Consider the following 24,805-nt stretch of genomic DNA (forward strand, 5'->3'; position numbering starts at 1 on the left):
CGGAAGTTATCCACAGACGTGACATAAGTACGAAAAAATCAGCCACCAGTAACCAGCTTAAGATGCCAACTACAAAAAAAAAAAAAAAAAAAAAGAGGTATTTTGCCATGACTGGAACAGTCTGGACCAAGACCAAACCAGACTGACTGTCTTCATCTTCATGAAAGAGGAAAACTCTGGATGAAATGGAAATTGGATAGAGTTGTCATTGCTCCAGAGCCTTATTTATAAGGGAGACCATACTTCCAAACTACTGGATTCCAAAACAGGAGCAATCCACACACACACACACACACACACACCTCTTACATATTTACTTCTAAATAGTCTAGGGTTATAAGTTGTGGATATGGGTTTATTTGAACACTAAGCATCAGTACAGGTGCCTTCAAATGCTGTACCCCTGAGTGGGCATGTTTTATCCTGCTTCAAAACAATGACATAAAACACGATGGTACTGATACATTTTTCTCCTGATACTCTTAAAGTTTCTCTAGGTCCCTGTCAGACAAAGCAAAGAGTTGTTCAGGCTCTTTGACAGAAACTTTCTTCTGAAGTATAACAAGCTGAAGCACTGAGAGCAAAGTATTTTTCAGAGCAATGGAAAAGCACTTCTGTGGACAACAAAATCTAATATGACTGTGGGCCAGAGGAAATCCACTCTTAATCCCCATATTTGTTCTGGTCCTTGAGGATTGACCCTGATGAATAAAATCAAAAGCTGGGACAGATAAACTCCTGCCTGATTTTTCTGTCATGTGGTTCCCTTATCCTTCACACCATCATCACACTGGGAAAATTATTGTAAACTTATGGTGTGTACACCAATACTCTTAACTCCTTTACAAGGCCTAGGAAACAGGCATTGTCCATCTTTCATTCTATAAAAGCATCAATGCAATGAAAAATTTACATGCAAGATCTCTGCTCCTCTCTTCCCACTACACTCTTGCTCTTCAACCTCTTTTAAGCGGAATTCCTCCAGTACAAAACTGAAATCACTTTTTAGCTTTTTTTTTCTTTTTCTATTTTTTTTTCTTTTCTTTCCTTTACTGACAGAAATGTACACCTCCAAGCCTAGCCAAGTCAAACCAAACCAAACCATTTTATATAGTTTTGGTATACCTAGGGAAACAGCAATCAGAAACCTGTGGAAAGTTTTTAATTTATTTTTTAATTTTCTAGGACTGCCTAAAAACTTCCATGTTAAAACTTTATTCCTTCTAAGCAAATTACTCCTGTTTTGAAAAATTTCACTGTATAAAAGATAATCTCACTGTCAGAAAGGAATCAGGATATTTAGCACCTGCATTTTCTGGGACTTTTTTTAATAAAATATTGTGTTTGGAAAAGACAGGGTGCTGAACCTTTAATTGTGAAATCTCCGTAAGCCCTCTGATATATGTGGCACAAAACGAGCCTAGTCACTACTAGGGGAAGAAAAATGCCTCTTCAGCTGGGCCAAACAGCCCCACTCAATTTAGTCACTGCTGTATCAGTCAACGTTTCTGCAGCATGGAGTTCCCATCAACATGGCTCTTAAAAGACATGCTTACAGCACCCAAACAAAATACACTCCAGTTTGATTCTGCCTATCATTTCATCCACTGCAATTTCCAAATACCTCTGGGCTGGATAATTAAGAGTAATATTTCATTGTCGGTGTGCAATATATCAGCAACTTGGCAGAGTAAGCAAGATAAGTTATTTTTTCAAGGAAGCAGGAAGCAAATTCCCCAGACTTAGAGCTATATAGGTTACACATTGTTGTCTTGTGCCTTTCTTGCTATTGCTAGGCTTGAGTTTAGGTCTAGCTAAACTTATTATGTGGGAATAGCCAGAACTGGCATTTTATATTTATACCTAGCACATGTGAGCAGAAAGAACTAAGCTGACCTATGGACAGTTAGTATGCTATACGTTAATAAAGGACTGTTTTTTGGAACTAAATTTGTGGTCAAATCATAGCATAGTAAGGATAATTGAAGGAAAGAGATCATTTTTATGTAAGACTCAAAAATCAGGATATGGTAGCAACCTCATCAGAAAAGCTACATATGTTTACAGATACTCAAATGAAAAATGTCAGGCTAAGGATTGGACAAGGAAATTTATCCAAAACAAAGCCAAAAATCTCATTACTTCTTACTATTCTTCCAACATATATCAGCTACTTTCTATGATAATTCAATATATATCTCTTGCTAGTAAGTGGAAATTAGCCCATAATATTAGAGGATTTTTTTTATGCTTATGATATTTTGATATAAACTAATCATTTTCCACAAAAATGAAATGATAGAAAAAGTGAAACTTTTCATTTCAAGTTCAGCTGCACTACCTGTTCACAGAATGAGGGAGGGCTATGACAAAAAGATTGTAAGTTCTTGTCAGCATTTAATTGAAAATAATAACGCATACAAGAAGAGAAAAAATAAAATTGAATAGAAAAATATTGCTGGAATTTCTAACTTCTGAGGGTTTGGCTTTGCAAAAAGACTTTCAGCAGTATTGTACTATTTACTATTGCTTTTGCCTTAAGAGGCCAAAGCTGAAAACCAGCTCTCTTCTGTGCAACATCTTTTCTCTCCCTTTTCTTCTAAAACAGTTTGGAGAACTCCAGCATACATGTTTCTTTGGAGAAGGGTAAAGATAAGACAGAGCAAAATGCTGATTCTGACAAATACTGATCAGACTAGGTACAGGGCCTCCTTTTATTCCTCTATCTTACATTCTCTATGATGACAACCCCTGCAGGATTTCAGTTCAATATATGATGAATGGGATGGCCAGGGATTATTTCTCAAGAGAATGTATAGGTCCTTGTATTTCTGGATCTCATGATCATATTCAATCCATAGCTGATAACAAAATTTTCCCACAAACCAGAAAAGCGCCAGCTTCTCCTAGAAATAATAAATAATGAAAAAATAATAAATAATTACAAGATTGTTTTATAACACAAAGTATTAGATTATTTTCAATTGCAAAAGCCTAAACCAGTATCGAATATAAAAAGCCTGTACTGAATATGTAACTAAAAATATTATTCTCAACCTGGAAGGATCCTTCAGTATGAAAACTATGGGAATCACTAGTAAATTCCCTTGCTTCCTATATGAAAAATTAGTATGGGTAACAACGTTTGACACCAGTATTACTGAGGTACCATTTTTAATGAGATCGATAAAACCTCACATTTAAATAGGCCTGGTTCTCTTACTACCATGTGTCTTTTCACTGACCGCCATGAAGTTACTCCCACTTCACTTAGGAGTGAGACATGACTATATGGTACATTGATCTAATCCCAAGGTGTCTGGACATGGTTATAAAGCTTCTTCAGTCATTTAACAGAGAGAAGCATCCTCTGTGTAGAGTGCTTGGTGAACTCAGTAGCTAAATTGCTATAAAAGGAGAAAGATTTTGCAGACCATGTCATAGCCATCAGTATAAACTATGGGATTTTATTCTGTGTCCACCATTGTATGCCTATGCCTATACCTTTTATTTTCAATATAATAACAAAATTGTATCTATTGCCATGAGCTGTTATATCACTCCTCTAGTATGTTGTTCTTTTTAAAATATTTGCTATAAAGCAAAGATCAGTGGGGTCCATTTAATAGTACTATAGATATTTGTATTTCTGAATGCGCTGAGTTTTGCAGCAATAGAGGGACTGCATCAGTGAATCTGTTTTGTGGCCATCATCTTTGGTAGTACGTAGATGTTTCACAGGTAATATGGAAGTAGTTATCAAGTGTTTCATGCTGTAATTTCACTGATACTTGCAAAACTTTTTTGATCTTTTTGGATTTCAGTAAAGCTTTTGACACAATTTCCCATAGGATCCTTCTGGACAAGATGACCAGCATACAGCTAAACAAAAACTCCATACAAGGGCTGGGCAGTTGGCTGAAAGGCAGGGCTGAAATGGTTGTGGTAAATGGGGCCACAGCAGGCTGGCAGACAGTCACCAGTGGGGTCCCCCAAGGCTCCATTTTAGGGCCAGTCCTCTTCAATGTTTTTATAAACAATTTGGATGTAGGACTAGAATGTGTTTTGAGCAAATTTGCTGATGACATTAAACGTGGAGGAGTTGTGGACTCAGATGAGGGTGGAAAGGCCTTGCAGAGAGATCTGGACAGATTGGAGAGCTGAGTGATCACCAACCACATGAAGTTTAAGAAGAGCAAGTGCCAAGTCCTGCACCTGGGACGGGGCAACCCCGGCTGGGGGTACAGACTGGGCGATGAGATGCTAGAGAGCAGCCCTGCAGAGAGGAATCTGAGGGTTTTGGTTGGTAGCAAGCTGAATATGAACCAGCAGTGTGCCCTGGCAGCCAGGAGGGCCGACCATATCCTGGAATGCATCGAGCATGGCATCACTAGTTGGTCAAGGGAAGGGATTGTCCCACTCTGTTCTGTGCTGGTACAGCCTCACCTCGAGCACTGTGTGCAGTTCTGGGCACCACAGGACAGAAAGGATGTAAAACTGTTGGCGAGTGTCCAGAGGAGGGCTACAAAGATGGTGAAGGGCCTAGAGGGGAAGGCGTATGAGGAGCGAGTGGCAGAGGTCACTTGGCCTGTTCAGCCTGGCAAAAATGAGGCTGAGGGGAGACCTCATCGCGACCTGTGTGGTGCCGGGAGTTGGGCTCGATGATCCTTATGGGTCCCTTCCAACTCGGGATATTCTATGATTCTATGAAAACTCATGAAAAAAAAATATCCTTGGAGATATTCTAAAGCCATCTGGACATTGTCCTGGGCAACCTACTATAAGTGGCCCTGCTTGAGCAGAGCAATCACTCTATGATTCTCTGGAAATGAAACCCCTTCACTCACGCAAACATGGTATAGCAGTATACCTCTACAACTACTTAATTCTGCTCACAAAAGGTGAATATACTTTTAACACAATATAGCTACTTCAATTCTAGCCAAAACAGTTATAGTACACAAACCAGTATAGTCAGAGTTTTCGCTGACAATAACAGAATAAAATATATGTGAGTGAAGTGGCTTCTTAACTCCCTCCACTAAGAATTTCACTCATGTGCCAAAGCTCAGTGGGTTTATATGCCTTCTGCATTTTGTAATCCTCCCTAATCAAACTGTGGATGTTTTTGTTATTGTTATTGAGATAAGTGCATAATCCTTTTTTTTTTTTTCTTCTTTTTCATTTTTTCTTTTGTCTTTTTTGGATCCAATCAAGCTTATGGCTTCTTGATTTCTTAACTTCATAGTAGCATTAACAATTAGCTCTTACATACAATTAACAGCTAACCTTTACCCACAATGAATTCATTATACATTTCAATTTGGGTAAAAAGGATGTAACTACAATTCTCATTAATGAAGAGACTCTTTATTTTATAAAGACAAAGAAAATTCCAAGTGTCTTGGTTTCAACATGAATCTCTGAAAATCACAACTGCCCAGAAAGGCTTCAACAGTACCACACACCTTTCAATGCACTTTGTTTGCACTGACATGTCTCAAGCTTGTGCTCTTCAGCATCACAAATAAATAAATAAATAAATAAATACATACATAAAACCTTTAAACTCATAATGCATTTCCAGATACTAAGCCTAAAACCGTCTCAAATAGTCTTAGAATCTTCTCACCACTGATGAAGCTAAGGAGCAGGTAAGCAGAAGATGTTCTTCAGCTCTGAATGGGAACGTTTTTTAAAAAAAGTCTTCTGTCCAAACCATCTCCATGATACCTTCTGTCTTCACATATCTAGGATATGTCTAACAGCAACAGCAACACTTAGACTGACTTTGGTCAGGGCAGAATCTAACGCACTGCCTTCACATACGCGCACAATTGCCGTTTTCAGTCCAGTTATTCCTACAGAGTCAAAACAGGGAAGAGAAAAGATAGACAGTCGTTCTCTCTTCTGATATTTGAATAGAAGAATACCAACTGACATCTGTATACAAAAGTCTTTGCAAACAATGTGGTTGCAGTGGTGTGAATAGGGTTTAAATCACCTTGCAGGAGCTTTACTCCTAGTGACAGCTCAGATCCCACTTGAATACAAGCAAGGAAGACTTGGTGGGTGGCATCCCTGCCTTTGGTACGGGCATTGGAATTAGATGATCTTTAAGGTCTTTTCCAGCCTGAGCCATTCTAGGATTCTAGGATTCCAGGATTGACAGATGAATTGTTTTCTCTGTTTCATAGGATATATGGTACATAAATCTTTGGGACAACCATGAAGTTTGACAGCACTGTTTTTAGAGATACTTTCCAGAGAAAAGCAACTTGCCTAAGGTCACCTAGTAAATCAATGGCAAAATTGATGTCAGGCTCTAGATATTCCCTCCTTTAGTCTCCTTTTCTAAAAAAACTCCATCAACACTACCACATTTAAGAAAGTGATTTGACACAAATTGATTTTGATTTTTAAAAATGAAGAAAGCTTATTTTATAATGAAATGAGTGCTTACTAATTGACCTTCTGACCAGAGTGTCTGAGACTGTTTGGACAAACAAGAACATGAATTCCTAACAGATTTGATTAAATCAGTAACTACGGCAAGCTTTTGCTAATAACTAGGTTTAATAGAGCACATTATTTAATATCTTATTTGCACATCCTAATGAAACAACTATTAATGTACTTTCTAATGTCATCAACACCACTGCCAATGGAGGTGGAAACGTGATAACTTCAAGGTCCCAAAGTGAGGAAAAATTATTAACAGGAAGGAAGAAGATGGGAAGGAGAGGGGGAAAAAGAAGTCATTTGTAATTATGCAGTGGGTCTTAATTCCTAAGTTTACCCTGCTGTATTTGATAGCTAATGCTACTTTGGTCATCTGTATGGGATATATTCCTCCCCTAACTTTAGGCATGGAGTCTCACAACTTGTGAGCCTGATTTCTTTAACACCACTCTAATGGAGAAAGACTTAAAGTCCATGGAGCATTTTGTGTAGCTATAAAGGGACTAAGAAGCCTCCCCTACAAGAGCCTCTCTTCATTAGTGTCAAGACATCCTTGACACTCTCCCATTGGGTAGACAATAAAACTGAGAGAACAAGCATACTGGCACTGCTTCTGTGGTTATGAAGACATAGGGAGATGCCTCCATGGTCTAGTTCTGACATCAGTGTTACATTAACCACTGTAACAAAGAGTTCATTTTTAAAGAAACACACTAGAAATCCTGCCCAAGTACTTGCTCAGTTTCTCTGGGTTCCAAGCCTGGTGAGAAATGGTTCAAATATGTCTCTACTGCATTCAAGATCACAACAGTGGTTTTGTGCAAACATACTCAGAAGACCAAATACGGCAGCTTCTATTGTAAAGATTTAATGAGGTGCTAATGTGAAACCATGGACACTATGAAGAAGCTTACATATATGAGCTTGCCAACCTGACTCTAAGAAGCTTGAAGGAGTCTGAGGTAGTGAAAATATTTCAGTTTCACTGATGCAGAGTTTTATACAGATTTTTAAAAACAAATATTTTACGTCATTCTGGTTTTAGGGAAATACCAGCCCAATATAACAACATATGTATAAGTACAAGTTAGTGATATAGCAAAATGTTGTTTCACTGCTAAATCCTTAACAGGATTTGATGGAAAGCAAACAAACAAACATAAACAAACATAAACAAACATAAACAAACTGTTGGTCCTGCTGTTTAATAAAGCCACATCAAAGGGTTTTAATTTTTCAACTCTTTGTTGCATTAAAAAAAATATACCATCCAACCAGCTAAAGGGCCAGTTTCCCTGAATCTACAGATAATCAATATATGGCCAAGAAGATCAAGACCCTACTCATTAATCAGGAAAATAATATGCATATATGGAAAGCCTTCCTTATATGTATTCATATATTCTTGCATTTTTATTTACACAGTCTTAAAAAGAATTCTTATACTTGCTGTTTTTGTCGTCTGTCTATCTCTCTAACTATGTATTAGTTGTGTGTATTTCAGATGAAAAACATGATATTTTGCTATCATAATTTTTGATTCAGCACCAGGTAGACAACCCTGATACCCTGAATAGCACACCAGACTAAATGTCTCAGCAGCTCACGTTACAGCTGGGGCTTTAAACTACTCTGTAAAGAAAAAGCTCCTCTTCTAGGCTTTTGGCTTTGAGCAGCTCACTGGATTAGATGGGCTTTATGTTTTTAACAACTTGCTTTCCAGATGTTAAATGGCTCTAAGGATTATATGCATTTTATTAAAACCAGCATGTCCCAGCTTTGAGCTGGAGTTATCCACAATGTGAAACACTGTTTATTCCACAAATCATCAGAGAACAGAAGGACACCACTGAAATCACCAGATTAAGACAAGCGTGAGCACAGATTTAACCTAGCTTTTTTTTTTTCTCTAATTTCCATAGAAATATCTCCAATAAAGACATACTTTTTTTTTTCTTTTTTCATATTTCCCATTCAGTTTTGAAGTGTCAGACAAAATCAATAATTTGTCAAAAAAAAAAAAAAAAAAGAGAGAGAGAACTAGTGGAAAAAAAATCTCTGTTTTCACTGATGTTAGATGTGTTATATCTCTATGTCAAGCCAATAGCTTAGTACTTTTGATCAAGTAGTAAAGCAGGCTTAGCACTAACTGGCCCCAATTGCTTCCGGTTGCAATTCCCTTGGCTAATGAATGAGTCCTTCCACTTTCCAAGGCTCTTTGGTCCCTTCTGACCCCAATCCAGGAGCACGGATAGCCATTGAAAGGCTATTGAAGGCAGCTAGCGACCTCAAGCTAGTAAATCTTCCGCAGAGTGGATGATATACAAGTGATTCTCCTGGGTTGAGAAGCAGGTTGCAGGATTTAAAATAAATTAATTAATAATGCAAAATACATCTTTTCACCTCTTCAGAGCCTTTTTAGCAAAGAATTTCAATTCAGGTAAAAATTAATGAAAAACAAACAAAAGAGTATTAAGCTCTCTTATTTTAAAAGAAATCTCTGTACCTCCTGAGGCAGGGAACAGAACAGAAAAATATAGTACGAAGGTAATTTTAATCATTTTAGAAATACAGAATGAGCATCTGGGTCCCCATCTCCTAAACTGCAGAGAGACCAGACCTTGTTAGAAAGAAAAGAAAATAAGTTTTTCTTAGCAAAGAATTAGCTGTCAGGGTGATCTTATAGCTCCTTGCTGTTTGGCAGTTGTGGGTTTTTGTTTGGTTTTGTTGTTGTTTTTGTTTGTTTGTTTTGTTATTAAAAAAAAAAAAAAAAAAAAAAAGTTCAAGGAGAAGTGTGATAATCTAGCCTGTGACAGCACCAGCAACTATAAGTATGGGTAAGCCCTTACTTATGTAACTCATAATACCTAACTCTTTCTATGCACTCCAGTAACCAGTGCTTCCTCAAGAATTACTTGGGATAAATTTCATACCAAATGAACAGAAGGATATATGTGGTTCAATCCCCAGTGACAAGACAGTTGTAAAAAGCACCATCATCAATGATGCCAGGTTCATTAGCTCTCAAAAGAATGAACTACCTCTGCTGTGATATTGAATGCTGACTCTGTTTGGCACTATGTCTGTGTCTACTGCAGGAAAAAATTATTGCACAGAGGTAACTGCAGTGAGATATAAAACCCTAGTGTTAGTGATCTTTGAATGTTTCGAGCTGTGTACATAAAGCTGGTCAGTTACTTAGAGCTGAAACCCTACCAGTTCCTGTAGATTCAACCAGTTGACAGTCCAGTCCTTGGACAAGTCAGCATGATTTTTGTTGACTCACAACTTAGGGGCTGATACCTGCTGGACCCACCTGGCAGTGCAGAGGGAAGAAAAGGCCATCTAAAATCTCTGAAAAGGCAGATGGAGAGGTTATGAGCCTTGGTCATTTGGAACTATCTCCATACTCCTTGAACTTTCATAAATATGACATTTTCCATGACATTTATATTTCTTGAAGGGAAATCAAAACAAAACAGCCAAACAGAGAAGCAGACCTTCAGTAACAACTAAGAATTAATTATGCAGATACAAAAGAACCGATTATGAAGAGTGTAACTAATTTGTTTGATAAGTAACTTATTGGAGCTCAGCAATTTCTCCCTTTATATAATTAGATGCAGAGCTAGTGGAATTTCCACAATGGATGCACACTGCCCACTATTTTCAGAGAGTTGGCTATATAATTTATCTGTTCTCCTAGAGCTGCTGCTAGTAAAAGTCTGTATCATTGATCATGTCAATAAAAAAACAGTAGTTTTGCGACTGTGCTTGAAACTTCAGGATTTCTTCCTTGCACTCCATGTATCACTTACATTCCCAGATAGCATTGGTGGAGGAGAGGCATGGTTTCTGCTTCAAGTATCTCTGGTAGCTGGGGACCCTGAGACTGAGGAAGGGCCTTTCTCTGATAGTGTAAAGGTTGGCACAAAAAAGGTTGGTTCTTTTTCACCTGAGACTCCATCTGATGCAAAATTGGAAATGATGCTTTGAGCGACATTTACTAGATTAAAGCTTCAGCCAAAGGCAGGTTTTGGACTTGCAGTTTGCCCTGTTTGTAAACCAGGAAGTTTTATCATTTTAACTTCAGCATCCTCGTCCTTCCAGATCACTTTTTAAACTCCTTTCATACTCAAGCTTACACTGTGGTGAGCCCTTCTACACCTCTGCATCAGTTGGAAACCAAAGACTCTCAAGTTCAGCTGGTGCTTGCTGAAATAGAAAATAAATCCTTCAACAGAAGACTGGGAGAAATGGGAGGCATATTTCACTCGCTGAGAGAAATGACTCACTTCTGCTTCTCTGCAAATCTCATTCCCTTAGGAGCTGCTCAGAGCCAGGAAAAGAGGGAGAGGGAGAAGTGGGAAGTGCAAAAGCAAAACTGCAAGAACAAAGCTTTTAGCATTTTCAGAACAGTCCCTCATTAATTGAATTGTGCAGGGACTAGTGGAAAAAAAAAAAAGCCACTTTCATTTTCAAAGCTCACTTAATAGCATGATGACTGGCACTGCATGGAGCATGCACATCAGCTAATGAACAATCAAATATACCATAACATACTGGTGAATGCCTTTGGGCTGATAGCAAAGCAATTGCTCATCCTTTTTATTTATATATTCAACAAAACAAAATCACCAAGTAAAATCTAATTATAAGCCCAAATGTCTATCATTCAGGATACTAGAACAATCTCTCCAATTACACAGCACTGGCTGTGAAGGACGGTCTAAAGAGAAATCCCTAGGAATGCTGAAGAGAAAGGCCTGTGAAATCATAACAATCCCCCCCCACAACCCATGGTACATGGCTAATAGATGTGGATATGAGTCTCTTAGAGTAATGAAGTAAAAAAAAATCCCTTTTCCTCAAACAGTAACCTGTTGCTGACACTCTTGTTCCAATGTTATCCCCTAGGAAAATAAAACAAATGAAAGGAAGGATAGGATCTCTTAAAACAAAAATATTTAGAACTTAATATAATTGTTGTAGAAATATTAATCTTGCCGATGTTTCTGTACGGTAAGTGGACATGTTAGGAACATTATTACCAATATAAAGATGGTGAGAAAAAAAAAGGAGACACAGAAATTAAGTGACTTATTAAATGGCCAAGACATTGAATAATATAAAAGTCAGCATTTTAATTAATTTTTTTTTAATAACTGAATTAAATTGCTGTATTACAACTCTCTCCAGTTTCAAAAATCTATTTCCTTAGGCTCTAATTCACATCTCACTTATAATTGTGTAAATCAGGAATGCTTTTGCAGATGCGAATGAATTACATAGGACTAATTTCAGAAAAGAAACAGACAATTGCTATCTGAAGAAAATATTAAAAAAAAAAATGCTGCTATTTGCTACTGTTGCTAATGACAGAAGAAATAGAAAGGAAGTTGCTCAGAAAAAAATCCACAGGAATATTCTTGTCAACATAAGAATATAGGAATAGACTTTGAAAGATCTTCTTAAACAGCAAGAAAGTATGTTTATCCATCTAATAATTGCTTGTTAAAGGGAAAATAACCTTTGTTAGCAGGAGTGTGAAGCCCATAGAATTTTCTTTTCCATTTTTTTTTTTTTTATAATTTTTGTTTGCTAAATAGATCTCTAGATGAGAATGTGCTTTCTTTTCTCATCTTTTCTCAGTAATTTTTTTTTTGGCCTTGAAATGAAAGCTGCAAGCTATTTGATAAACGGATCAAAATAGCCTCCCATCCTCCATCCCTGGAGGAACTATCTGTGAAGCACCATCTATTCCTTGCATAAAATGACGTTTGATAATAATTTGGTAGCATGATACAAGCACCTCGGAAATCAAAGATTTTTTAAAAAATGTTGTTGACACAGATAACATTTCTGAATTATTTTCAGTTCTGATGCATGTATATGGGAGGGGAGAAGTTTGCTGAGCAGGATATTAGCAAAACAAAAACTAGGGAAAAAGGGGGGAAAGACTCACATTACAGTATGTGTGTATTACTATCTGAATACAAAATAAGTATCTGAAAATTAGTATCTGAATATGAAATATCTATCATTTGGAAAGGTGTAGAAGTCCTCCAGTCCAGGAATGAAAAACAACACCAATCCCTACTTGATCCAGAAGAAATAGAGCATTATTAGCAGAAAACACCTCTCCAAGTAGTAATTCTGGTGAGTCATTCAGAAGCAAATCCACAGACTGGTATCCTCACATAAACCTTTCAACAAATTATTATAATAATGAGCAAAGGGGAACAAATCACACTCTATGGTTCACTATCCATTCAAGAACTGGCAGTAAAAGGGTCAAAGCTATCTAATAAATTCTCTCCTAGGAACTGTTGTCCTCTGTTATTTCTGCCTCCCCACCAGCAGATGCTTCTTGCTTCTCCCTGATTTTGTTGCAGCAGCAATGTGAGGCTGGAAATGTGCTGAGTACCCCACAGCCCATGTTTCAGCAGGTGTGTCTTCCTCTTGCCCCTCTCTCCACTGGGCTTGCCCTGGAGCAACTGGGCTTGAAAACAGACCACACACATCCACATGCAGAGCACAGTGCACTTATGCTCTGTGGCTAGGTCCTACATTTTAATCCAGCGTAACTCAACCAAAGACAGCAGGAGACCAGGAGTGCAACCCACTCAGGGGCAGAATGGTCCCTCCTTGTAATCCATTATTTGGGTGGCATTTTAAAGCCCCTTACTGACGTAGATAATAGCTCTGAAAAGGAGAGGGAGCCGAGTCCACCAAGCGTACATATCTGTGTTCACCAGTAATATAGTTAAGGAAAGCCAGCACATCTGTCCAAAAGTGTGTTTTTCTCATCCAATCTAATCACTAGAAACATCAACCTCCTGAAAAAAAATAAAATAGTAAATTAGAGAAGAAGCCTGTATTCATCTGAAGAAGCTGTATTTTACTTCTGAACCCTCAAGCTAGGCTTGCATATGTTCATCATGTCCGAATTCAGACACATAGACATACACAATATAAAACAGTGTCTTTAATTCACCTTTCATGACAGTCATTGCTAAGAAGAGCCCATCTTCTTCTCCCAAATGGATGTTTTCACTAATTGATTAATTGTAGCCAACAAAATTGCACAAGTTGTGTTTTGACAACTTCTCACTGTTACTGGCTCTAGACAAGCCCTGTTTACTGCACTTCACCATGCTGGGCCTTCTGGCAGTCTCCTGAATACAATTATTCTAGCCAACAATCGCAATTTAGCACTCAAAGCAAACCTACTAATATACAGACGTCTGTAATTCAGTAATTTGGAAGACATTGTACCTACAAACCCATTAGTATTTTTTTTAGGAATCATGGTTTCTTGCAAATGTACATCTTGTCACAGACTGGTGACTAGATGAATACCTGTCTCTATACTCATACTCAATTCATTGGCATATCTCTTCATCTAGACATGGCCTTGGGCTGTCAAATAAGAGGCAGCAAAAACTCAGCTTAAAAATGTAAGTAAGCAAAGAAATCAAAACAAAAAGCTGTCTTCCTATGTGCATGTTGAAAAAGTGTTGTAATATTTTCCTTTCTCTCTCTATATATTCCTATCTCTCTATATATATTTTTTTCCAGGATTGTCCCTGATTTTCTCTGAAAAGTACAACAGACCCATTAAAAAAAAAAAAAAAAAAGTAAATCTGATGATTCAAGAGGTATTCCATGTTTTGAATAGGGGGCATATATCTGGTTCTATCATCTCTCTAATGCTAGAATAAATGTGATTGTGTCCACTCTAAATAAACTGTATAATGTTAATCACAACTATAAAGTAACAAAATACAACAGAAAGACAATGGACTTTTACAAGCAGACCTTTTCTCCTGTTCTCCAAGAAGTAATTTCCAGTACAATTAATCAAAACTGCTCAAGTCGGGAGCACAAGGAGTAAGCAGACAGCTTCTTCAAAGGGAATGAGATCAGAATCACATGCAATCTCACTGACACAAAGCAGAGATCAGGTAAACCATATGAACCATGTAAATTTGACCTAACAATTACACAAAGCTTAACCAAGTTTAATACAAACAACAACAACAACAAAAACAACCACAAACCTGCTAACATTGCACCCTTTTCCCCTTAGTACTGCACTTAATGAAAATGGAGAGAAGGTTGTGAGGACAGCTCTTCACGCGGTGTTTTCAGCCTGGCAACAAGAAAGTGCCAAAATTCTCCGGTCAATGCTTCAGTGTCCTTTGCAGCACATAGTTCAACAAGGTTGACTCAGATCAAATTCACATAACTTCAAAATCAAGTTTCTGTGAGTAAAAAGTAATTTAAAATGCTTGAACAACCCAGCCTACAGAAACACTGACTGGAAGCTGAACAGCACTTTCTTTTTTTCTTGTTCACATTGATTCTACCCATACCCTCATCACATCACTCTCACATCCTATCTTGATCTCTAGCACATCATATTTCAGTAAAGTGAAAGTAAGAGCACAAATACAAGCATGCTACTTAATCAAAATGAAAATAAGCCAACACTGTAGACTTTAATGTGAGCACATGAAACGTATTTGAATCCTTGCTCTGACACTTTTTTTCTGTGTGATTATAGTCTAGAATTTTAAGGCTATTTAAGTGTTTTCTGCAGCTACTGATACCTAAATTGCTTTATTTTCAGTATACGTGTGTAAAATAGGATGATAATGCCTACCTCCTTGCAATAACATCTACTTCTCTAAAACATGTACTGAAGTAAAGACTGCAGGGTGCCTGGAAACTGCAGTAGTGGAGATCAAATAAGTAGAGAAACAATCATGCAGTTTTAGTTTCAGGTCTTGCATTTTTAATTTTAGAGATTTTTTTTAGAGTACTATGGAAGAGTAAACATTTAAACACATGAGCTGAAACATGGAATCTCATCTAGAAGCACAACCACTGTAGACAATCTCCTGCCCTTTTTTCATTCTGCTAAGCAAGTTATTTTCTTTCATGTACTCCAGTCTTGCCAGTTCATATTCCAAATTATCTCCCAATCAGTGGTAATGTAAGAGGAAGAAGGAGTCAGCTGATGGAAAGCAAATGAAATTCCACACCCACGCAGTGATCCAGACAAGCTATCTCAAGAAGACTTGTGGTTATAGAAATGAACATGTTGAGAGTATGTGTAGAAAATCCTTAATAAAAAGAAATAAGTAAACAAAGAGAAGATTGAGGTAAATATACTGTACATTAGTAGTACATAGTACAGTTTTGAGAGGAAGAGTTGGGCTGAAAGAAAGATGGGACTGACTACACAGAAAACTTGAAGAAACTTTCTTTTTAAGGCCAGGAAATAAATACCACACTACATTCAGTACTACTATGTGTATATATATACTATATATATATGGTATACAGGGAATGGAACGGAGATGTAAAGAGATGCCTTTATTTCTGAAATCTGTTATATTAAAACATATACCTTCATTATCACAAAGTTCTGAGTACTGGGAGTCCTCTTCAGAGGACCCAAGCAGAGTGGCCGTACACACAACACAAATGGCTGCTGTTTCTGTAGACTACAGTAGGAACTAAAGTTCTCAGTGTCTCTCAAAGCCTCATTTCTTTTATTCAGACATCCAACAAAGTTGGATGTCTGAATAAAAGTGCAATCACTACAAAAATCTGAAACAGAAACAATTCCCATTATACGCTTCTTTCACCCATGCAAAAAAATAAATAAGTAGTGCATGCTTTCAGATCTGAACAGGATCTTGTTTCAGAAAGGCTTTTCCAAAATCAGTAACTATGGGGGAAGTCAAGTTTTTGAGAATGTGTCACACAAATGTGCTATACTGATAAACCATCAATTCATTTATTGTCAGTACATAAGCTAAGTGCTCTTCTTTTTTTTTTTTTTTTTTTTTTTTTTTTTTTTTTTTTAGAACAGCGGTAAATTGTAGTCTCTGCCATATAGTCATATCACAAGTATTTGAACCTGTGTGGATCAAATTTTTTTGTTCTTATGAATTAAAGCTGTAACAGAAGCTTGAAATCTCAAGTACTCAATGTAATTATACCAAATGAATGTGAAAAAGAGAAGACATCTGTGTTATTAAGTATCATAAAAGTAATGAGTGGTTTTTTACCTATTCATTTTAAATAAACTTCAATATTGATTTTTTTTTTTTTCAGAGTAACATTCAAAAGAAATCTCCACAGAGACAGAAGATAATATAAGAACAGGTTTCTATCTAGTATTTCATTCATAAAATAAAATAAAAACAGTACAGCAATGCAGATGAATAACAAGTAAAATATTTTGACAAACATGAAGATGTCACAGACCCCAAGACTCATCTTTAAATCAGTGGCCAGCTAATATTTCATCCATATTATGTTGATCACTTATGTTGAATGACCATTTGCATGAGATGCACCATTTTCCTTTAGTATCACAATCCCTTATTAGTGAGCAGCAGCATGTTTTTAAAAAAATAGTAAATTAAAATTATTTTCAAGACTGGCTGAGAACAAGCAGTGCTGAAGAAGAACAGTGGAAAGTTGACAGTGGGGCTGAGGAAAGGCAACATGGTTCACACAGGCATAGTTGGCACCCATGAACACTGCAGCTCTGGACTGAAGTTTTTCTTTTGAGTTTCTGGTTTTAATTAAGCCAAGACAACTGAGGCAGAACTGCCTGTCTCAGGGCCTTTTGATTTTCTGCTTCTGCCTGAGCAGATGTTTTAAGAATACAGATATTAAAAAATTATATATATTAAAGAAAACAAATCAATCCATTTCACATTAAAAAAAAAATAATAAAATGTTTCTGGGCAGTTCTTTAATTCAATTTGCTTCCCTCTCCCTGTGATAAAGTGGATTCACTTTGTCTATATCCACATCTGAAACAAGGTACACCATCTGTCAACTCTGACTATTCTCCAGAACCATGACAAAAATATTTTGAATTTCTTGTCAGGACAAATCTCCTCATTCTGCATAAAAGTACTGAAGAATAGGATTTAGAGGTTTATTTTCTTTAGTGTTTTACTTGGGGTCTCACATATGAAGATAACATTAACTTGCATCGTTGCTCTATGTGCACAGATGGTGCTTTCTGAAGTAATTCAAGTATTGATTATACAGAGGACTTTAAAATAAGGACTACTCAGCTCCTTCCCACCGAAAAGATAGCCATGAGCATGATCAAAATATGTTCAGGAGATTAAAAAACAGGAAAAAAAATCTGTAATAAATTTTAATTTCTTTTTGACTCCTGAGATCCACAGATAAAAAGTATTGTAGAGAATAAGGTGAAAGATATTCCTTGGAGAAAGCTAAATAGCAAGAGAATATTTTGTTTTAGCAATTCAAGTGTGGATAGGTCCATAGATCAGATCAAATCAATGCACCGAAGGGATCACATAAATTTGCACTTACATTTTATAGGCTGGGGAATGATCAGAGGATATATGTTTTCCTTTCACACTTCAGAATAAAGGAAAGAGAAGTGCGATTCATGAAATTAATCTTCTGTCTCTTCAAGTCTTCTCCTCTTGAACCAGTATTATTTCCACAGATCTCACTGGTTTCCCCAAAGACAGTATGTTCAGTATTTTCTGTCCCTTCCCTAGCATCCATTTCCCTTCCCCCAACTCTATTCTTTCTTTCTGGCCATAAAAGCCAACAGCTGATCTCTGCTACCCTCCCCTGACTTCTCAATTTACCCAGTTCCTCATGTTCCTTCGCTTGATCTCCTGCAGATCCACTCTTTTCTCTCCATTCCATTCTCCTCCTCTTCATCGTATAATTCTGCATAGAAATTTATTAAGTTCATCTTAAAATTTATCCCTTTTTTTTTTTTTTTTTTAATTATTTTGACTCTATCGCTCCAATGAGAAAAGGTTCTGACATTCATTCTTACAAACCATTCTCTAAATTCCAGCCGAAATCAGTTCATGGTTTCTTTATCCCTATTTGTACTTATGCCAGCTCTCATTTAGCTTAAATGTTTTTACTCTCTTTTGTTTTGTTTTGTTTTTTTTACCTCCCTCATAGCCTTTGGTCACACATTGTCTCAATCTTCATTCATTACACAAAAAAGCCAAACTCCTCACTTCTTTTACATGACAGCTGCTCAATCCTCTGTTATTCAATAGCCCTTTCCTTTACCAGTTTGAGCTCATTCTTCTTGATCTCCCATGGATCTGTGCCAAATTACGATTGCAGTCAAAAAAAAAAAAAAAAAAAGAGGGAAGAATTTCCTTTCGGCTTTATCAGAACGAGGTGGTTGATTGTAACATTGCTTCTTAAGGAACAAAGAAAAAAATCCTTTTCCTTTCAGGTGAGCGTATTTCACCTTCCTCTTCTTTCCTTCAGTCCATCTATTGAATGATAGAAGTTGGCTTGTCACAGAGCTGAAAGGAAAATGCAAAGAACTTGGCAATTCCAATAGCAATGACTATTCAGTCAGACAACCTCACCTCGCAAAAAAGCAAAACAAAACAAACAAATAAAAAACCACCACTAATGAGGGATTTTGCATGTGCAACTCTCCTGTAAATAGTACAGGTTTTTAAGAAAACCTGCCTTCTTCCATTTCACTGTAAGGACAAAGCTGTTTGCATTCAGATTTAGAGCAATCCTGTGGTTTGAGATAGAGAGATAATATAGGGATTACTGAATGGAAGTATTTGAATTTTGGAAAACTAGGTTTTAATGTTCCCTAGTAAAAGGATTTTTGAAAGGAAATATAATACCTCAAGTGACTGCTATTTATTTCTCCAGTGAATGTGAAATCACAGTCCATAACCTTGGAGAGAGAGCAGCATTTGTGGAAGAAAACCTTAGTTCTGTACTCCATATTTAAATATTATCAGTAAAGTAAAACACAAAGGCACCGTATTACTAACTGAGGCCAATTTCAAACACGAAAAGGTACCTTATAAAGAGACCTATAGACAGCACACATTTTTTTTCACTTTCAATGCATTTTTAATACGATACAGTAAGGGATACATTCTCTTACTGATACCTAGACTTAACTCCACATTACTCATGATAGGATTATGCAAACACAACAGTGGTCAACGAACACACTTATCTGTTAGACCCGTAAGAGAATATGTAATCTGGATGTACAAATAGATTCCTAAATGCAAAACACAGTGAAAATCATGAGTTTTCTTGTGGGAAAAGAAATTTTGTCTTGCTGAAGTCATAGCACCAATTCAAATGGTACTTAACCAGAAATTGGCAAGTGATGATGTCATCTTCTGTTGAAGTTCTCCCAAATGAGTCATTAATCTCTGAGTATGATACCTCAGAGATTGTGAAGTTTGTTGAAATAGCCCCATTTCATTGTCTCCTGAAGTTTTAAATTGCAAGATGATAGTCACTATAGCAAAAAATTAGGATATTATAATGTACTTTTACAAGAATTCTAAGATGAAACTGAGAACAGCACTTCTCCCTAAATGTGGGAAAGCACGCCAGAAGCAACAGAATCCACATCAGAGGGCAAAAGCCTGTACAATCATACTCAGGGGTGCCAACACATAAATGGATAAGACAGATATGATTTGAAAACAATCTCTGCCCACACAGAGATTGTGTGTCCAGCAGGTGCAATCATCTTTGTCTCCTTTCACTTAAAATGCTATTGCCATAATGAAGAACATCAAACACATTTTCCTTCCTGTTAGTCATTACTATTGTATTCCCAATAAGAGATGATCATACACAAAAAAACACACTGGCTCCACTTCATCCCCCAATTGGGGAATTATGAAATCATCATTAATTTGTGAAAATATCATTCATGGCAGTGAAGTAGGACTGGTCTGTATGTAAGAGCACTCTCCCACTTCTTCCTTAACCACTTTCTAATTCAGGTACATGAGTGTAGACATTAAACAGAAACAAATCACTGTGCTGAAAACAGTTGTCTCTGGCAATCATACCATTTCTCAGATATCAAATCAGATAGCATATAAACTACCTCAAATAGATCAAGTCCACTTGAAAACTAGTTATGTGTTTGGCTCTCCATTACCTTCTGAGAAATCATTTCCTGAATCTGCTTAATGTAATGGTTAACACGTTTCCTTCTCCTGACAATACTTTTTTTCTGGACAGGTAAAACCCTTTCAGCAACATTCTTCTTCAGCTAAAATGGCTCTTCTCTGGCATTTACATCTCAGACAGTATTTACTGGCAATCACATTTGCTCTCAGCTTTCTTTTTCAATTTGGAACAATCTGTAGTCCCTGCTCAACCTACCTGTTCTTCTTCAATTTCTCACCTCCAAAACAACTTGCCCAACACTTCCTATGATCACAATGACCATTTTTCAATATTGATTCTAGCTATCATGCGAATGAACAGTATGCCTAAAACTTTTCCCCTAAAACTTTCATTATCATATTATATATTTTTTTTTTTTTTTTTTCAAAATTGCTGGGGAAAGAATACACTTTCATGGGCTAGGTCAGTAACTGCTGTCTGCTCCAGGCATTGCTGTTTATGTGCACACTGAAATGACCAATGCTTCACACATGCACGATCACTTGGCCCACCAGAGCTGTAGACTGCTACAGTAGAAAAGAGAGTGTATCTTTCACCTATATCATAACCCTTATGAGATGCAAGGTAAAATATCAACATATCTTAGGTGACAGACCCAGATTTTCTGCAACATCCCTTTAGTTTTACAGCAGTTCCACTCCTCTTTTACATATATTAATAAAGAACAGTTTGATATTTGTTTTACATTCCTTTGCAAAGTCTTACACTGCTCCATGTTATGACATGCTGCTTTTTAGGTGAAAGCATTCAATTTACATGCTGCTAAGCATTAATTTTTTCTTTTGCCACTACATTGACTTCTCAAACTAATAATAAAAAATAAATAAATTAAAATAAATTTAAATAATAATAAAAAAAAAGATTTCTCTGGGTACTTCAAAGTTTGGGGGAGCAGAAGTCAATAAAGCAAAACTACAGACACCTCTTATCTTTGTGTGTAAGGTACAGGCTATCTTCACAACCTGTATAAAGTTAGAATATCGTACACGCATCCTTAAATTGATGGAATTACAGTTTAGTATTATGTATCAACGGAGCTCATCTTGCTTTGAATTAGTAGAATCAGAGTAAACCTCCAGAATCAAAACTATGATAAGCCCAGGAACAAGTATAAATGAAAACCTGTTTCCTGTCGCTTTAACTTTTGCCCCCAAAGGGCAAAAGTTTAGAAGAAAAAGGACAGAGATGTTAGAACTGATATATGTGAACACAGAGCCAGTGCAGAAAGGATCAGAAGAGAATCACAACCTTTCCACTCCATCACACAGCACTGAACTTGGGATTCCCACCAAGCAAACACTTTCCCTTGCAGTTGAGCAAACCTATGGACACATAGGGGTCATCATGTATTGTGCTAACAGTACGGTGACAGGAAAAACAGGGCATACACATTGGGATGCAGCTTATATTCTGTAAAGACAGTCTTGAATGTTTAGACTCCAGTAAAATATTTCCAAATTACATTTTATTATTTGATTTTCTTTGAATATTCCTGGGCCTGAGGTAGCAACACTGTTGTATAAAAACCCTTTGAATACTTGGATCCTCCCCAAGACTGAGCTTTCATTATATACAACACAAACAAAAGCTGTATTTAATTGCAGCCTAGACAAAGGTTCCTACTTCCTTCATCTAATCAGCCATCATTTCAACTCTGCCACATGCTGGAAATGCAATTAAAATATTTTTCCACAAGCACCCACTCTCTGGCAGGAGTGACAAGTCAACATACAAAATTATGCTATTGCTGAGTAACGACAGGATACCAAGTGATTGATATTGGTGCCTTGAACTTCAAGGTAACTGTAATGTGTATTCTAATGCCATACGCTTCAGCATAACAAGCCCTTTCAAGATTATTAATGACTACAGAATTTTTTTTAATGATGGCTGATAAATAATGGATGGAATAAGGGGCTGAAATTTTCTGTTACAGCAAACATTTATTGATGGCTTTACTGCCATTGCAATGGAAATACAGAGAGAAAACAAATACATTTAAATATTCACCCCATTAATTATATGAATTGATACTTTCACAAAATGTAGAGTTCACAAAATGTCCCATAGAGTTAACAGCAAAACTGACTGCCAGGATTTTTCTCAGCAAATAATGATTTTATGCTATGTCTTTGAATTTTAATAAGAATAGAATAATGTTCCTAAGGAAAATGCATGCTCCTTTTGAACAAAGGTGTGTGCACTGAGGGACTCACAGTCCAAAAGGGCTGACAGACTCCTCATCAGCAACAGCAGTTGTAATATGCTAACTCTGGAGTATGCCAAGAACGAGAGGTCGTCATCCCATGTATTGTAATGGGCTCTTCCACCAACAGATTCATGTCTAAGTTGAGCACGGGACTTGGCAAAATAATGCACGAAGCAATTCTGTGGCTTCAAGATCAGCCTCTCTGAGCAGATTGGAAGATATATAGGCATGTTCAACATGCCGCCACGCCTGAGATAACCAAATAGTCTACCAGCAACATGTAGTAAACCAGGCTCAGGACTATGCTAAACTATGCAGCTTCCATTTCATAGTTGACACTTCTGGATGATAAGCAAACAGACGAATGTATATCAGCCCACAAAATTAAAATAGTCATGGACATAGCCTGCTGGTTTACTGTGTTGGAGAGGATTCTTGGTTTCCGTTACCCTGTTGGGTCCTCCAAGCACAAGGAGTGAGATAGCACCTTCAGTTGCACATGTAGGTGAGACCCTATGTGGGTTATTAGACAAGTCTAACCTACCTATCTGCATGCATGCAGGCCAAGATGATGATTTTAGACTTTTATTTTGTTCTATTTTATTATTTTGGTGGTTAATGTAAACACAGAAACTTCAAGGAAGTATAAAGAATTCAACAAAATCAGAGGTAACTCCAGTCTCCAGCAATGATAAATAAAATTCTGCAATCACAAAAGCATTCAATAAAAATTTATTCTCTGTGTACATCCCCATGTTCAGTTGTTCTGGACAGAATTTGTAGGCCAAATTCATTTTTTAAAATCAAATATAATTGTACTATAAACAGCCATATACTTTTAAGCTTGATGGGTACTAAATGCAGAGAAGGGAAAAAAATGTTGAGCTCAGGAGAGCAATAGCTCAACACTGGTGTCATGAAAATGAGACATCCCACCACCCCATCCCCTCAACAAATAAATAAATTTAAAAAAAAATCATGAGTCAGTGGAGTACAGACCTTGCTAGCCCTGCAGTAACTACATATTGCAATATAAATGCCCACAGTTCTTAAAAATACAGGCCATGTAATTACCCATAAACACCCACAAAATGTTTCAGCTAACCCCGACTTCTTCACAAAGACCTTCTCAACTCCTTTTCTCTTCACTCCTCATGTTCCTTTCTTTGTCTGCTGTCTTATGTTATTCTCTCTCTTTTTCACATAAAGCCTGACATTTTTTCCTTCAATGAACTTAAAAGAAGAGGTAAGATAGAAAAAGATAAACACTTAACTTGATTTTAATAAGCCAGTATTGGCAGTCTGTAAGATGGACAACACTATTGATCTGGACACTAAGCTTACATTGTACATAATTCTGAACATTTTAAGTATAGTTAAGGGGTATAAAGCATTAATTTCAAGTTATAAATGCCAGACATATCACAAAAATGTGTGTAGATGTCCATCTTTTTTTCCCCAATATATTCTCAAAGCTAACAAGAATAATAAGTTAATCAGAAGAAATAAACATATTTTATACATTTTTCAAATTATGCAGGAAAATACAGTCCAAAAGTAGTGGTGTTGTCAGTTCGTTTCTGTATAATGGATAAGCTGAAATAAAATGGTCTTAAGCCTACCTCGATTTCATATATGCTAAAAAGATAAAAGGCAGGAAAATACTAAGTAAGAAAAATGAGTGAAAGCACTTTTTTTTTTTTTTTTTTAATTTAATGCTAATAAAGTATGGCTTCTGCCATCCTACAGGATGGTTATGTGGTTCCCAGTCTGGACCCACCTCCATCCCAAGCTCCTGCAGAGCTTTCAGAAGTCCTATGCCAAACATTTAACTTCAAACCAGCAGTTCGCACTTTCAGTTCTAATAATCTCATGGGTTTTATTATACCAATAGTATAACTCCCAGAAAACAGACAGCTTACAGTGAGATAAATTAACATGAACAGCAAGACAGAACCATCATTCCTTGCAGACAGTTTAGCAACATGATACACCCCTAAATGAGCAACAGATTACTCTGCTTATTCACGAGGTACAGACCCTGTACCTCCCTGTGAGGAGCCAAATGAGGTTTTGTGGAAGTACAGGTGACTCTGAAAGCCATAGGAG

At 36.9% G+C, this 24,805-nt stretch overlaps 1 protein-coding gene across 14 annotated transcripts in view; it reads right to left on the bottom strand.

The window, feature by feature from the left end:
* PDE1C (phosphodiesterase 1C) overlaps positions 1 to 24,805 on the bottom strand; it is a 369,737-nt gene that overhangs the window by 119,073 nt on the left and 225,859 nt on the right. For 2 of the 14 annotated variants that reach the window (XM_084509309.1, XM_084509310.1), the window contains exon 3: positions 17,842 to 18,818. The exons of the other annotated variants lie outside the window; for them this stretch is intronic. In XM_084509309.1, the coding sequence (XP_084365435.1) occupies positions 17,842 to 17,843 (2 nt within the window). In that variant the 5' untranslated portion in view covers positions 17,844 to 18,818. The remainder of the gene's footprint in view (positions 1 to 17,841; positions 18,819 to 24,805) is intronic. 14 annotated transcript variants of the gene reach the window in all.

The sequence above is a fragment of the Aythya ferina genome (genome assembly GCF_964211825.1).
Source record: "Aythya ferina genome assembly, chromosome: 2".
Taxonomy (NCBI): Eukaryota; Metazoa; Chordata; class Aves; order Anseriformes; family Anatidae; genus Aythya; species Aythya ferina.